Source organism: Corvus hawaiiensis, chromosome 2, assembly GCF_020740725.1.
Source record: "Corvus hawaiiensis isolate bCorHaw1 chromosome 2, bCorHaw1.pri.cur, whole genome shotgun sequence".
NCBI lineage: Eukaryota > Metazoa > Chordata > Aves > Passeriformes > Corvidae > Corvus > Corvus hawaiiensis.
In genome coordinates, this window is record NC_063214.1 from 50977178 (window position 1) to 50991671 (window position 14494).

Sequence of the window (14494 nt, forward strand, 5' to 3'; positions counted from 1 at the left end):
AAGAGCCACCAATGTCACTAGTAATATAATCATCTTTCAGGAAGTGCCTACTTGTCTCAGTGGAGTTAGGAAACAAAAAATAAACACCAAAATTAGTTCTAAAATCTGACATCACTGTCAGAATTGAGAATTTACCTATACTAAAGAAATCTATGAGAACAAGTTGACTGTTAAACAGTTGCCTAGTATATGAACTAAGGCACCCTGCTTAAGCAAAGAAGCTGTTATTAACAGTGACAGCATTGCACAACTTGCCCAAGTAAGTCTGCCATCACAAATGGTTCTAAAGGGAAGGGGAAGCATTTATAGATAGCCAGCAGGAATGTACAAGGCTCAGCAGAGACACAGGATGAAAGCTCCTGTTCATGGTGCTGCCCACAGCCTCTCTTTATAATCAAAGTCTCCATATTTGTATGCTCTTCATTTCCCTAGAAACTTAGAGAGGCACTTCAGTCAGCACACAGAACACCCAGCACAACAAGGTCAGAGTCCACAACTAAGGGTTTTCAGCATCACAAGGTAATTAGAAGTCAGGGAAGCAAACTAGGAGGAGACAGAATCCAGAGAAAATTGCTGAAGCCTAATGAATATCAGAGTTTAGACAAAGGCACCTCCAAGTGAGAGCACACCCTAATTCTGTATCTTTGATAGGTTTGCAGAATGAAGAAGCATGCTTGGTATTGGAACATTCTGCAATACAATTTTTTACAGAGATGAGACATTTAACCAAAATTTAACATCTACCTGCCTAACCTGAAAAAGTGTCTTTCCTGTGTGTGGTAGTTACAGAAGCTATAGAAACTGTGCATTAAATTTACAAAAAGGCATCTATACAGACTATTATGTCATCCTAGTCTATTGCAAGTTGCACCTGTTTTATACTGCAAGTTCAAGAGTTCATCCCATTCATCTTTTCCAGTATTACTTCTGTCATTGTAAGGCACAAACTTAAACTTACTCATTTAAAAAACAAGGGAGAGAGCAGGCAAGAAATTCTGAACATTGCTGACACTGCTACTAGAAGACATTACAACTACCAAAACCTAGAATCAAATATGGGGCATTTCCATGCTCTTCCTATATGGTTTTTTTTTCATTACTACCACAACTACAATTCTTAAACTGCAGAGGATACACTTGCCATCTGTTTTGCATCATCAGCAGACAAGCCATTTGCAGTTTGTGATAATTGCTTTAAGATCTGCATCTCAAAATGCTTCTAACATCACATTTTACAGCTAATGTAACCTCCTCAAAAGTTTGCTGGGGAGTACTTCATTGTTGATGCCCGTCTTCGATAAAGAACTAATAAATTTGAGGACTAAGAATGTAATCAAATAAAACCCTTCAAATAACCATGCTAAGAGATCAGTTTTCTCACAACAAAATCACAGAAGCAAAAGACAGAAGCTTAACCCAATAAATAACAATTGTAACATTTAGCATTTTGGTTTTCTCTAAAAGAGCAGATCAGCATTTCTGACTGAAAAAAATTTAGAGAAATCCTTTGCATCTCTATATCAACATAAAATTGAAGTCAGCATCAGACTGACACCATCCTGCAGTCAAATACAGTCAGACACACATAAGGCTGCAGTACCTGACCTCCTCTGAGAAAAAAAATCGTGTATGGTATCTCCACAGAGATGAAAGAAATGAACACCAGATATCCAAGAATAATTTTTCCCCCTCTTCTGTTTCTGTCCTGCTCCTTGGGTGCTAGCCCAGTGATATTTACCTAACCTTCAGAAGTCTCACTGGGAAGTTCACTTATGTCAGCCCATTCTCAAAAAAAAAAGAAAATATTAGGTCATCAAAAACCTAGCAAGATGTGGGGGTTTTTGTTTTCTATTTCTTATTTTATGCATTAATTCAGTGAAGCTAAGAGCCTGGCTGGCCCTAGAGGCTGATACCTCCCTGGCTCAGTGCCTGCATACTCACTGTTGGAGCCAAGGTACCAGACGACTTCGCCGTGTGTTCTGTTCCATAATAAGGCACCTACAGAACTCACAAGGGCCATTACCAGGAGAATACAGAACAAAACCAGGATCTGCATGTTGGTCACTTTCTCCACATTTGATCTCTTCAGAGGTGCTTTGGTTGAATTCTAGACAGCATCAGGGAAAAAAAAAAAAGGAACCTGGCAATGGCTTATACAAGAGAAAACTGCTGAAGTAAACCCAGTCTTTACTTTCAGAGTCCATTAGAGCATCTGCTGTCCATCCCACCGATGGTCAGCAGCAGTGAACAATATATCCATGTTGCTGGTCTCTCCAGGCACTCCCTGACAGGCCCTCCCTTAGTACTACAGTCCTAATCTAATTATCTCCATGATTATTACTATGTCCTCAGCTGTCAAGCCTCAGTTTTAAATGTCATCCAGCTACCAGATAAACTGCAATGAAAGTCAGTTCTCCTTACATATTGAACTGCTTTCACTTTCAGTAAGTGTTTGCACATGTGCACATGCAAACACAAGTACAATGGACCCTTGTATTCCTCAAGGCCTCCAGGGCTGAAACAACTATAATGAGCCAAACCATTCCATAAAATCAAGTCAATGACAACGAGAATACAGGAAAGATGACCAACTTCTATCAAAACATACCCTTAATCCCCTTAAAACCTTTACCTGCATGAGTTTTGTATCATGTCCTGTATACACAACAATACCCAAGACCCACTGAGTGTTTCTCAGCTGTGCACCTCTCAGCAAGATCTGGTCTGGACCAACAGGAACTGGGCTGCAAAGCAAGAAGTTCATGTATCTTTCAGTTCTCGGTAACATTTTAAAGAAAGTAGTTCTACTCTCAGCCTTATTCCCCAGTAAATAATAAAAACAACCCCAAACAACAAGAGGAGAAGAATGTAATAGCAATATAATGATTGTCCACACAACTGAAGAAAGCACTGGAACCTCTGTAGTAAACTTGAGAACTTACATGGCAGCCATAAATAAGCTTATTCTGCACTTGACCTTGGCTAGTACATTCTCTCTCACATCAAGGACAGAGAAGCATCACACTTGCAAAGAGACCATCCATTTCAAGCAAACTACATGACATATACCATTAAACAAGCGTTTGAGAAAACCTGTGTTACCCACATGACTTTCAAGTGGGACTCAAGTGATCATCTGCTATTCTTGCACTGAGCTGCCCATGGAATATACATTTTGTGAAGGAAAACAGGCACGGCCAAATAAAACATGTATATTCCTACCAACCTTTCGCAAACTGCAAATTTAAGTACTAAAACTACATACTTTTCTTTCAAGAGTTGTAAAAATCAACGTCACCCTGACAAAGCCTCCAAGTTCTGGGATCACTTTTCTCTATACACCTGACCTTGGTGCAGCCTTTGGCTCTAGTTGAAAGGGAAAGGTTTCCATTTCCTCTGTGTATCTTATGTAACAAGAAGGCCCTAAAAACCCCAACCATTTCCCTGAGTCCTTCTCTTCAGATGTACATTCTAATAAAATATCACCATTAATTACAAAGAAATCAATACTCCCGTAACAAGCGGAAGGCTCCATATGAAGATAGAACTGTGTTATCTTATACTGGCAGATGTTCTGATTAATAATTATTAATTATTACTCTCCTCTTCCCCAGCAAAAACACGCATGTGCTTAGAGTTACAGGCTAAAAGAACAGAGGAAACATTTTTCCTAATCCAATGAACTCATGGCTTTGTTGCCAATACCTTTGACCATCTAAGCGCAAGTTTCCAGTGAAGTCGTAGAGATGGCGGTTGGGTCCTTCACATTCTATTCTCCCAGATACTTTCATCAATTCTTCCCTGGACTGGAGACTAGCAGTTTGAGACAGACCCTGCACAGAACAATTCAAAGGAGATTCTTGTCAAAAACTGTTATTAGAAGGCAACCTAGGAAAATGGTACTTCCTTTTAACATCTACGAAAACAAATGTAATTAAATCTGTGGAGGTCAGGGTCCTGTTTTGCTTTGGTGGGGTTTTTTTTGTTGTTGTTACTTTTTTGGGGTTGGTTTTTGTTGTTATGTTTTGGTTTCGTGGGTTTTTTTTTTTTTTGTTTATTTGATATTTAATACCTCTTTCCTGCAAAGAAGATTCATTATGGACACATATGAACCTCCTGACCAGACTGAAACTCTCTACATAGATAGCATGATCTTTCTTTCACCAAGAGGAAAGTAACCTCCACAAAACATGAAGTTGGACACATGCACGAGGAAGTAGGAGAAAAGCAGTGTAAACAGGCCTGGCTTTTTTCTCAAAGTGTAGGTGCACTGATGTGTTATGGCTGCTAAATACAGTCATTCTTAAGTGTAGTCTCTCTTGGGCCACTGCAGCCAATATGCTCTGATCCTGCTCAAGGTTAATGATCAGCCTGTCATCCAACTGCATCCTAATGGACTGGTACTCCACATTTGAGTGCATGCACAGCACCCACTGCCTTTCTACAAACAGAGGAATCCATTTAATGTTTATTTTGCCAGAATTTGACTGCAGCACTGCAAGCCAGAGCAAGGCCGTATTTTTGTATTTTAAGCATGTCCTGAAGCAAATAAAATCTTACAGGAGCTCAGCATCTGACTTAGTAGCCTGATCTGGAACAGTAAATCACATTTCTACAAATGTAGTAAAGAAGGAGCAAATGTAGCTTTTTAAAAACAAATTATCTGTGTTTCGAAATCCTAATCTAAATTCTTTTTTTTAATGAAAGAAGCCGAAGATTCTTAACTATTTCTAAACACTATAATCAACAGTACTTCTTTAACAAAACTAGAAAGATCCAAATAAATTCTTCTACTTACCAGAAAGAGATAACAAATTAACTTAAATACATAAAAGATCCTTTTCAGCTGCTGCCTCTGCACAATGCTCATAAAATGGTACTCGTGACATGAAAAACTGCAATTTGCATCACAAGCATAGCTGGTTTTTTTTTGGTTTTTTTTTATGTACAGCACTTAAATTCCACTAACTAGACCTTCAGCAAAACACATCCCAGGTCTCTTTGATTTGTCTCTGTGGGCTTAAAATACTTGCTCCAGGTTAGTTCCTTACACTTGCACATGATGCATTACTGCTTGTGTTTGTATCTGTTGAAAAGGCAAATTACAGCCACTTTAAGAAAGATGCTTTTTAAAAAAACAACAAAAGAAAAGCACTTGTATTGTTGCCATGCAAGCTAGATGGTGCTTCATAGCTAATATTAAACACCTAAAAGAAGAAAAAAGATGGAATCCAGTCTGTTTTACCTGTCGTATTTTAAGATTCGTCTCCCCATCGAGATTAGCTGTTTCAATATAGCACATGGCTTGTGGTTCACTGTAAGGAGTGTAAGATTTTCAATATTAAAACTCAGTACTTTTTTGTACACTACTTTTGCACTAATATAGTCCACAACAGACTTCTTCAAGGCACTGCAGAAGACAGAACACCATACTGGTACACAACCATGAAAGAGCCAGCTGAAAGTACATATTTAACAGAGATGTCTTTGGATGTGGTCATACAGCAAACTACAGAGAAAGACAAGTGTAAATCAGATTACTAAGAATTTAACAAGTCATGATAAACTTAGATGCCTGAAGTGGATTATTTTGAATTGCTTCCGACTGCAAGAGTTAGGGATGAAATACCAAGTATTGAACAGTATGAAATGGAGATACGTTTGGATGAAGACAGTAATGCTCTCTGCTATGGAATTCTGTCTCTGAACTGAACACACAAAATCATGTCTGCAAGGTCACCTTAAAGTTGAGGGGCTTGTGGGAAGTACATCCAAAGTCACTGCTAAACAGGTTTTCTTCCAGCATGAGAAAAAGGTTCATTAGGATTGAGGGCTGTGACCTGCATCTTACAGATATGTTTCTGCCCTTACCAACAGGGACAAAAATCTTCCTCCTAGAACTGAATTTTTTATTAGTTAAGGTCTTATCTACCTCCAACATAGAGGAGCTCTGCATAGGTAGCACCCATGATAAGGAAAGGGACTTTTACCAGATCTTTTCCTGACATACCACTCAAGATTCAAAAGCTCTCTATGGCCAAACCTCTCTACCACCAAAACTATTTTTCTGCCAACTTTCTTCTCAGGCTGCTAAGGATTATCAGTTTCCTATCTGGATTCAAGCAAGTGCTTCTTCAGCATATCACTTCTCATACTCTTGATAAATGGCTAGTTTTTTTCCAAAGTAACCAATTGCTTTAACAACAAATGTACTCAATCGGCAGAACAGTTCAGTAATAAAGGCTCCTTAGGACAACAATAATTAAGAAATGGACAGGTATATTTATAACAGTAAGAAGCTAGGTTATTCTCTCCAATTAATTTTTCTTTAAAAAGAGAAAGAGGCTGAGTCTATTCTTTGTCTCCTCCTACACAGGCAATTTAAATCTGAACCCAAGAAAGACACAGATTAGAGACCAGCTTGATTCCAATTTTACCTCTGTCAAACACCTTATCTACTACAACTGAAGCGGTTAGCTCAGGAGTGAGACCTTTCACAATACAATTCCTCTAATTTCCACAGAAACTGAATGAACTGTGGAAATGAGAAATGTGGAAGTGTTTCCATGCAAAGTTGTATTTGAATTATTTTTTCCTTCATGTAAATTCATTCTTTATGTAAAATTCATTTGATGTCACCTTTTTACTATACAGCAAAAGAGAGTCAAGATAAAAAACAACTGTCGATTTTACCTCTAACAATCAGCTCACACACAGAAAATCAACATACACAAGCAAAGAACCCACCCCCTTCATAACATGCAGAGCTTTCTGGTGAACTGAGGACACTTAGTATTGACATTTAAAGGAATCATGGGAATAATACCAATTATAAAGCAGAACTGCCATAGAAATTGCTATTTAGTTCAAGCAAAGCCTCTCCCAAATCAACATGCTTTGGGTTAAATTCTCTAATTTTTATGTGGCTATCAATGACAGCAGGTTAGTAGAACAATGTAGAACAAAAAGCTGGCACACACAGTTAAGAAATAAGTCAGAAGGGGATTTAGTATAATACATTAGAGAAGTTCTTAAGCAAAATATTCTTTAATGCTGAAACAGAAAATTACTGATGTCCAAGTTCAGCCTAACTGCATATTAAGTTGACAACTGCTTATTTAAGGTTTGGGGCTTATTTTAAAAAAATACAATACTGTATACCATGGAATGAAAGTACCTCTATCCTTCATCACATGGCAATTCAAAAAGACTGAGCTTCTGCATACAGCTTAGAAAAAATTGAAACCTCCCAGGAATAGCACAGACAAGAAGGATGGAGCAGAAAATACAGCATCTTGAAAAACAAGTTCCCTTACAAGTTGGATCATGTAAGAGAACTGCAACCTAGAGACCAGAGTAATCTGCAGTCACTGTTGAAAGGCACACAGGCAGGAGGGAATTACGGAGGTGGCGTAAGGTTTGGCTATTAGAAGCACATTTAAGTACAGGAGTTTGGCTGTTGTCTCTTGTTTAAACCTCATCTGTCTAAGCAAACTGTGGTCTTGATTTGGCCTCAAGCTGTTCTACACGACCTAGACTCTAGACTAACAGTCAAGTACCACTCAAAGGCTTTTAGGAACTAAGAGACCTTGACAAATGAGAAGGCTAGGCAAGCACCAACCATATGAAATTTAACAAAGGCAAGTGCTGGATTCTGCACCTGGGATGAGGCAATGTTGGATGTGTGTGCAGACTGGAGAATGAGATGAGGGAGAGCATTACCACGGAAAGGGACCTGGAGATCTTGATCAATGGCAAGTTCAACATGAGTCAGCAGTGCATGGCAGTACAGAGGGCCAGCTTTGTCCTGGGGTCCATCGAGAAGTTGTCCCATATTTGAAACTAAACCAAGCAGGACTCAACAGGTTGCTGTTGCTACCATGCTAGAGATGGGCCATACCTGTGCTGTATCCAGAGAAGCAGTGAACAAATGAAGCCTAAAAGCTATTTTGTTATTTGGTGCCAACAGAGCTAGCCTTTCAGATTTACTATATGAAAGAGAAATATTTCTGGGGGGAGCAGGAAAATATGCTGAATACTCAGGGGAATTAATTGGAAGAAAAATTAAGCTTCCTTAATTCAGTGGAGGGATTCTCAGAGGGCCATAGAACCACTGACTGCACAAAGCTCACGTTAAGAACCTTCAGTCTTCCAACAAACCCATCAATACAGAGTATTATGTACCTGTAAATCATAAAGTCAAGTCTTGAAAAAGCCTCATTTTAGAAGAGCCTACCTACAATGATACATGAATCCATGCCTAGTAAAGCCATGTTTTGTCATTGTTGAAATTTGATTTTAGATGTGGAATAGAATTAGTGCTATCTGATGTCTGGTTTTATTAATAACAAATACAGAGATTCAAGTCCTCTGCACCTCAGTTCATCAGACACATCACTTCCACACCCATTCAGGATACCTGGTAGATATTATGATCATGTCTGCTGGAAGATGTTGCCCATTGGTGACCTTCACAATATCGCCTACTGCTACCTGTGGTGGTCAGGAGTACAGTAGCATGGAAGAGAAAAACAAACAGTTCGCTTGTCTGCAATGTTAGTTTGTTATTTTCTTTCATCCAGTCAGAAGAACAGCATCATGCACAGAACAGCTAGAGACAGTGCTTCTGAAAGTCAGAGTACTTTTCACTGCAAGTTTGGAAATATCAAAGCCTTCCCTTTTCTCAATGCAAAGTAAACAATTCTCTAAAGGGGAAAAAAAAGGTAGAGATACTCACTTAGAAATTGTGAGCTTTTGTGGCTTATATTTAATAAAAAATACTTTTTTTCTATAATTCTGCCATTATCCAAATTTAGGGGTTTTCTTTAGTCTTATTTAATTTTCTTTTCTTCCCTAGTAAAAAAGCTATCTTTAAACTTTACCTTCCTTAAGTATCAAGGTTTTCTTCTATTCCTTATCTGTATTACTTACATACCAAATCATCACTATCATTTTCCCTTAATTCTCGTTAGATGCACTGCTTGTACTAGCAAGTAGTATCATCCCTATGGATCGATAATATAATCCTGACCTACAGTTACATGAGAGATGCAGAGTTCTGAATTCTGGAATACTTTGTCTCCTCCTACACAGGCCTAAGACTTTCCAGCACCTTGAGTTAGTCACACATGCATGGGACTTTCATTCTAAAAAGAGTAAAGCAGCACTTTCAAAACAGTAAACCAGGTTTGCCTGATAAGCATGAGGCTGCTTAATGCCAATGCACCACTGAGAGTCTGAAATGGGCTTAAAATACTTTTAAGACATTAATTTATAAAAATGGAAACAGATGGTATGTTTGAACAAGCAGATTCGTTAGTTTTACTCAGATACCACGAAAAATAAATTCCCTACCACTTTCAGCATAAAAAAAAAAAAAAAAAAAAAAAAAAAGTCAGAAGCCTTAAAGTGATCATACAGAACTGTTATTCCTTAACAATAAATGCAAGCCTGGACAATATGCAGGTACAGACACAGGTCAATTCAAGAAGTGCCTAAGGGTATAAAAAAACTCCAGATTCCAGGCTCGACCTTCATCTTTCAATTCACTGTCCTTTCTACAAAAATAGGACTTGGAACAGCATAAACAGGAACCAACATTAGCCATCAGAATCCCCGGCAATTTTCAGTTTCTTCTATAGCCTAACACTTCAGCAGGATTGCTTTTAGGTGTCTTGAGACTGATCTCATTCCTCAGAGGTTTTAAAAGGGTGTACGTTCTCCTCAATTACTAGATAAGAGGGCTAATTTTATCCTTTAAAAGGCATTAAGAGCCACAACTAGATCGATACATCCTAAGGCATTTCAGCAACTTCCAGGTCTCAGAAATAAAGCTCACCAGACCCTGGCCAAGGGCTTCACAGAACATGGGTCCCAAGTGCCTCAGGCAGCAACAGAGCTTGTGTTTCTTACTTGAGCAAGCAGCTTACTAATTAGTCTCAAAGCCTAGGGACTTTTCAGCACAGCCAGGAAAGTAAGTCTCTGTTAGACTTGCAGGGGAGGTACAGCATTGCAGTGAAAGTTACTCTTCCAGGTGGACTAAAAACAAAACACTGTTTACAGTTTACTTATTAACTGCACAAGCAAAAACACAACAGTTCATTAGCTTTTGACTGTAACATAGTACCAGGATTAAAAAATGGGTACTCAGGTGCCTTGCTCAGGGCAATTTTGACTACTGGAAGAGAAAGGATCCCTCCCACCCCCCCTGCATCCAGTGACAGAGAATTCTCATGTAGTATACATTGGTTCTAAGCCTCCTAATTAATTCTGGCAAGAGTAATTCTTGAACACTTGCTTTCCCTCCCTCCCTCCCTCCCATCCTCAGGTTTTATTTACCTCTTTCCACATAATGTTCTGCCACATCCCATTTCTTAGAACTGGAAAGAAAGCTTAAAGTTAGATTACACCATCAAAAAATCCTGATTCAGACAAATTTCAAAACAACTGTATCAGCAGTAGCAAACACTGATCACAATAGGAACTAACACAAAAATGAGAAATGTGTTTTTCAGAAGCTGGAACTTCTTTTGTTCACAGCTGTAGGTATGTGAATCCAAGAATGAGGAAGAATTTGCCCTTCATATTTATATAATTTTTATCACCTGCCAGACAACAGCTGGTGGCCTGATTTCTTCGTGGCATTGTTTCATACTAACATGCAGATGGGCAGCATTGTTTCTTGTTTTGGAAATGACCTTCCTTAAAACAAAGGGTATTACTGCCCACTGTCAATCAGTATCAGGAAGCACCTTTACTTTGTGTATGATTTACCACAGAATTTTCAAATCTCATCTTTTTCCTTGCATTTTATCCATAATATTTTGACTCTGGCACATCCAACGTCACCCATTACCAACAGCCCATATAAATCTGAAGCTTAACTGCCAAGCAGGCTCAAAGCCCTACTGAAAAGCAACAATTAGCTTTTGCAGAAGGAGGATCCTAATTGATGAAGTTCACATTGAAACAAGAAAAAGAAAACAAGGTGCTAAAAAGACCTTGGTTTCTGAAGTGCTCCAGTTCTACGCTGCTGTCTTAACACACTCATTAGTCATTTACCCTGCACCATGCCTTTCCACCCAAGCACCTCCTCTAGGTGATTCTACACATACTTAATACTACTCCACCAAAACAGTAAAGTCAAATATGCCCAATTATTGATGAGTAACCCAGTCCAGTCCAGGTCAGAACACAGCAAGTTCACCTTCACTGAAAGCAGCTGCAGCCAGCCTTCAAAGGTGCTCAAAAAGTGCAGCGTGCAACAGATCAAAGTTGAAGAGGTCAGTCCCCTACTTTGAATACGAACAATCTTCTCCTCAGCTCTATGCAATTCATACATGTGGCTCATTTGAAAATAATACCACACTCTCAGAATAAAATTCTGCTGAATACAGCCTTGACCATCCTACCCAGGATAGGCCACTCCACAAACAAGAATGCAAGACTTGTCAGAACGGATCAAGCAGAAGAAACCCATTTCTCGACTCCTGTCCTCAGGCCACACATGGAAGCACTGAATCCTGATATTTAATATTATAGTGAATGGATTGCAGTGAACTAAACTATTTATCAAAAAATGGGTGGGCAGCAACAGAAGTGCTGCCAGTGATGTATCTAAAAACTGCTGAGCTTTCAACCAAACAAGTACAGGCAGTTTAAGGGCAGAACAGTTTTGGTGCACCACTTCTCTCCCTCATACACACTGCTCTTGAATTGAGCTCTGCTTAGTTCAGAGCTCAGGAGAAAGCCTGAATCCAGAATCTCAAGTGAAAACAAAAATACCTGTGGCCTTGACTCAAAACTCAAACCCTCAGAGAGGAGCTGCAACAGTCAGCATTCTCCTGTGCCATGGTTTAGACAGCTCCCTATTCCACCAGAAAATTTTGGACACATTTCAGTAAACATTCAGTTGACATTGTTTTATGTTCACACACAAAGGTATTTTGCAGCTTCAAGTGCTTTGGACTTGGTCTAGTAAGCAATTTACTCTAGAAAACAATTTCACTCTCAATGCTTACTGAAATCAATTTAGCAATTAAAATTAAATAGCCAAGCAAATTACTGAAGCTATTTTCTTACTGTTCTATTACTGAACTATTTTCTTTTAAACTCATAATCCCACAGTCTAAAGAGAAAGCTTCCATTAGACATAAAACAGTTCAGAAATTTTGGGGTTGTGATTTCGCACCTCCTACTCTGCTTAACCCAGTTTTGTAGGAGTACTCAAAAGGACAGAAAAGGACAGGTCTTCTCTAGAATATTTATAGGAGGGTAAAATGGATGAATTATTCATTGTCAAAAGATATTTGGTTAAAGTAACAAAGGACAAGTACCTAAAAAGACTGCTCTAACTTAAAAAGAGAGTTTCAATTTAAACCTCCTATCTAGGGCTTTCCAACACCAAAACCCAGCTCTGGATCTAGGAATTCATGCTGTCATTCACATCCAGGTATGTCGGGCCATTTGAAGTGAGGCTCCTGAAGGGTAAGCATCTCCCATCAGTCTTGTTCCAGAGTTTGCTAGCCCTGTGCTTGTCTACTATTTGAGCTCATCCCATAAAATATTAAATGCTCATTACTTATTCTGTTATTTGATAATGGGAGGATCAATACATCAGAACAGTTACTACTGAGCTCTCTATGCAATACACTGCTCAGGGGCTTCACTTTGAATTATATGGAATCTGGTTCCTATATTCAATGTCATCACATGAAGCCATCCAAGTCATAAAACACTGGCTCAGAGCCTAAACACACTCCAGCTCCTAATGCAAATGTACAGTGCTCACCTGGGACAGAACTTTTGAACTTCTTTTTTAAAGGGAATTTAATTCCTACATACCAAAGCCACTCTGCAAAGCAAACTGATGTTTTTAATGGTAAATTTAATACAGGAAATGCAGTTTGAAGATACACTACTGCTCTAGAAAACTAAACAAGATAAATGCAAAGCCTACATGACTGCTGCTGCAGTAAGCAACTGGCCATTGCAGGCAGTTGAGTTCAGGACACAGGCAAGCAGACAGCAGGTATCTGCTTCCCAGTGAGTTCAAATGCTCTTCACACTGAATGCATTGATTAGACACCACTCAGCTAAAAGAGGAACCTAAAGGCACACAGAGAATCTAAATTTAATTCATCTTAATTCCACTCTGAACTTAAGTTGTCTTTTCATTCTGGTAATATATGTCTCAAGAATAAGCCTCTTTAGCCTTCCTCTTAAGAAGTAGGAGGATAAAGTTTTAAGTATCAGATTGAAAAATTATTTAGAGCATTCAAAGGTAAAAAAATAAAATCTGAACTCAAATAGTTTTTCAAGTGCTAAGTTCCACTTAGCTCCATTAGAACAGTTTGTGTTCTTTAAGGTTGTCTCTCCACAATTACTGTGACAAACTTCACTTGAAGTGTTTGTTGGCACACATTCTCTACCTACAACTGAATTATAACTGCTTCTGCAACCTCTGAAAGGACCATCTTTCATATTACCTATAACAAGGCCTGTTGTGTTACAGACACATAATTGCCAATTGCTTATGAGTAATACAGTGTTCTTGCACTTGAAACATCTTCCCAGACTCTTGTAGAGACATCACCTAGGAGAACTGATAAAGCAATGCTTTTTGATGTGTATTAATATACAATCTTAATGATCAACCCAAATTTTCAAGCACCAAACTCAGTAAAAATAACAGGCATAATGTTTGCAGGACTATCTGAAGCATGGAGCTAGCAGATTGCTCACTTCCCCATGTTCCTTTAAGTGTTCCTCTAGCTTTTGACACCTCAGGTGTTTGTGCTTGGGAGGGAAGGGCTCTACTCAGAGCTCAAGTACCTGTATTCCCATTTCACCTGCACATTTGCACAGAGGAGCAGAAGTGAAGCTGCCCAACACAGGAACATGGAGCTGCCCTGACCATGGCACAGGACAATCACAGGGTGACCACTGACAAGCTCTTCCTATTTTCTGCACAGGTTTTCAGTTAAGGGAGGTGAAGAAAAGGACTGATGTCTTCAGGTATACAGTGCCAAGTGCTGTCCATACATTAGGGATACATGTAGGCATTCAGTGGATATCAGTGTTATATTCTCTTTCAGTGACACTTCTGGAAAGCAAAGCTACTAAATCTCCAGACTTCCTATATTTACAAGGCAGCAGCATTTACAAAAATGACTTAAAATTCTTCTGACAGCAGCTTTTAATGTTTCAGGGGGTTGTTGGGTTTTTTTTAGTTTTGGATGTTTTGGTTTTGGGTTTGGTGTTAGAATAATCAGGATGGAGGTTGGTAGGGAAAAAATTGCTTGGTTTTCTTGGAGGAGCTGAGAATTATGTGACTTTGGACAACCTTGAAATTACACGAACTTATAAATTCTAATAATCCTCCCAATGCCTCACCCTTAAGTGTCAGACCATCAATCATCAGTCTGAAACATTTGGCAAAGTAAAATCCTAAATTACTGGTAAGTACCTAGTACACAAGGTATGCATTCCTCGT

The 14494-nt window shown here is 38.9% G+C and overlaps 1 protein-coding gene across 5 annotated transcripts in view; it reads right to left on the reverse strand.

Moving 5' to 3' along the window:
* Positions 1-14494, reverse strand: part of ATP8A2 (ATPase phospholipid transporting 8A2) — a 320265-nt gene that overhangs the window by 255060 nt on the left and 50711 nt on the right. For 4 of the 5 annotated variants that reach the window (XM_048294917.1, XM_048294918.1, XM_048294919.1 and 1 more), the window contains 6 exons: positions 10339-10379; positions 8420-8493; positions 5246-5315; positions 3706-3833; positions 2633-2744; positions 1942-2107 (listed from right to left, as the gene is read on the reverse strand). In XM_048294917.1, coding sequence (XP_048150874.1) covers positions 1942-2107; positions 2633-2744; positions 3706-3833; positions 5246-5315; positions 8420-8493; positions 10339-10379 — 591 coding nt within the window. The remainder of the gene's footprint in view (positions 1-1941; positions 2108-2632; positions 2745-3705; positions 3834-5245; positions 5316-8419; positions 8494-10338; positions 10380-14494) is intronic. The other variant, XM_048294922.1, reaches the window with a different exon arrangement.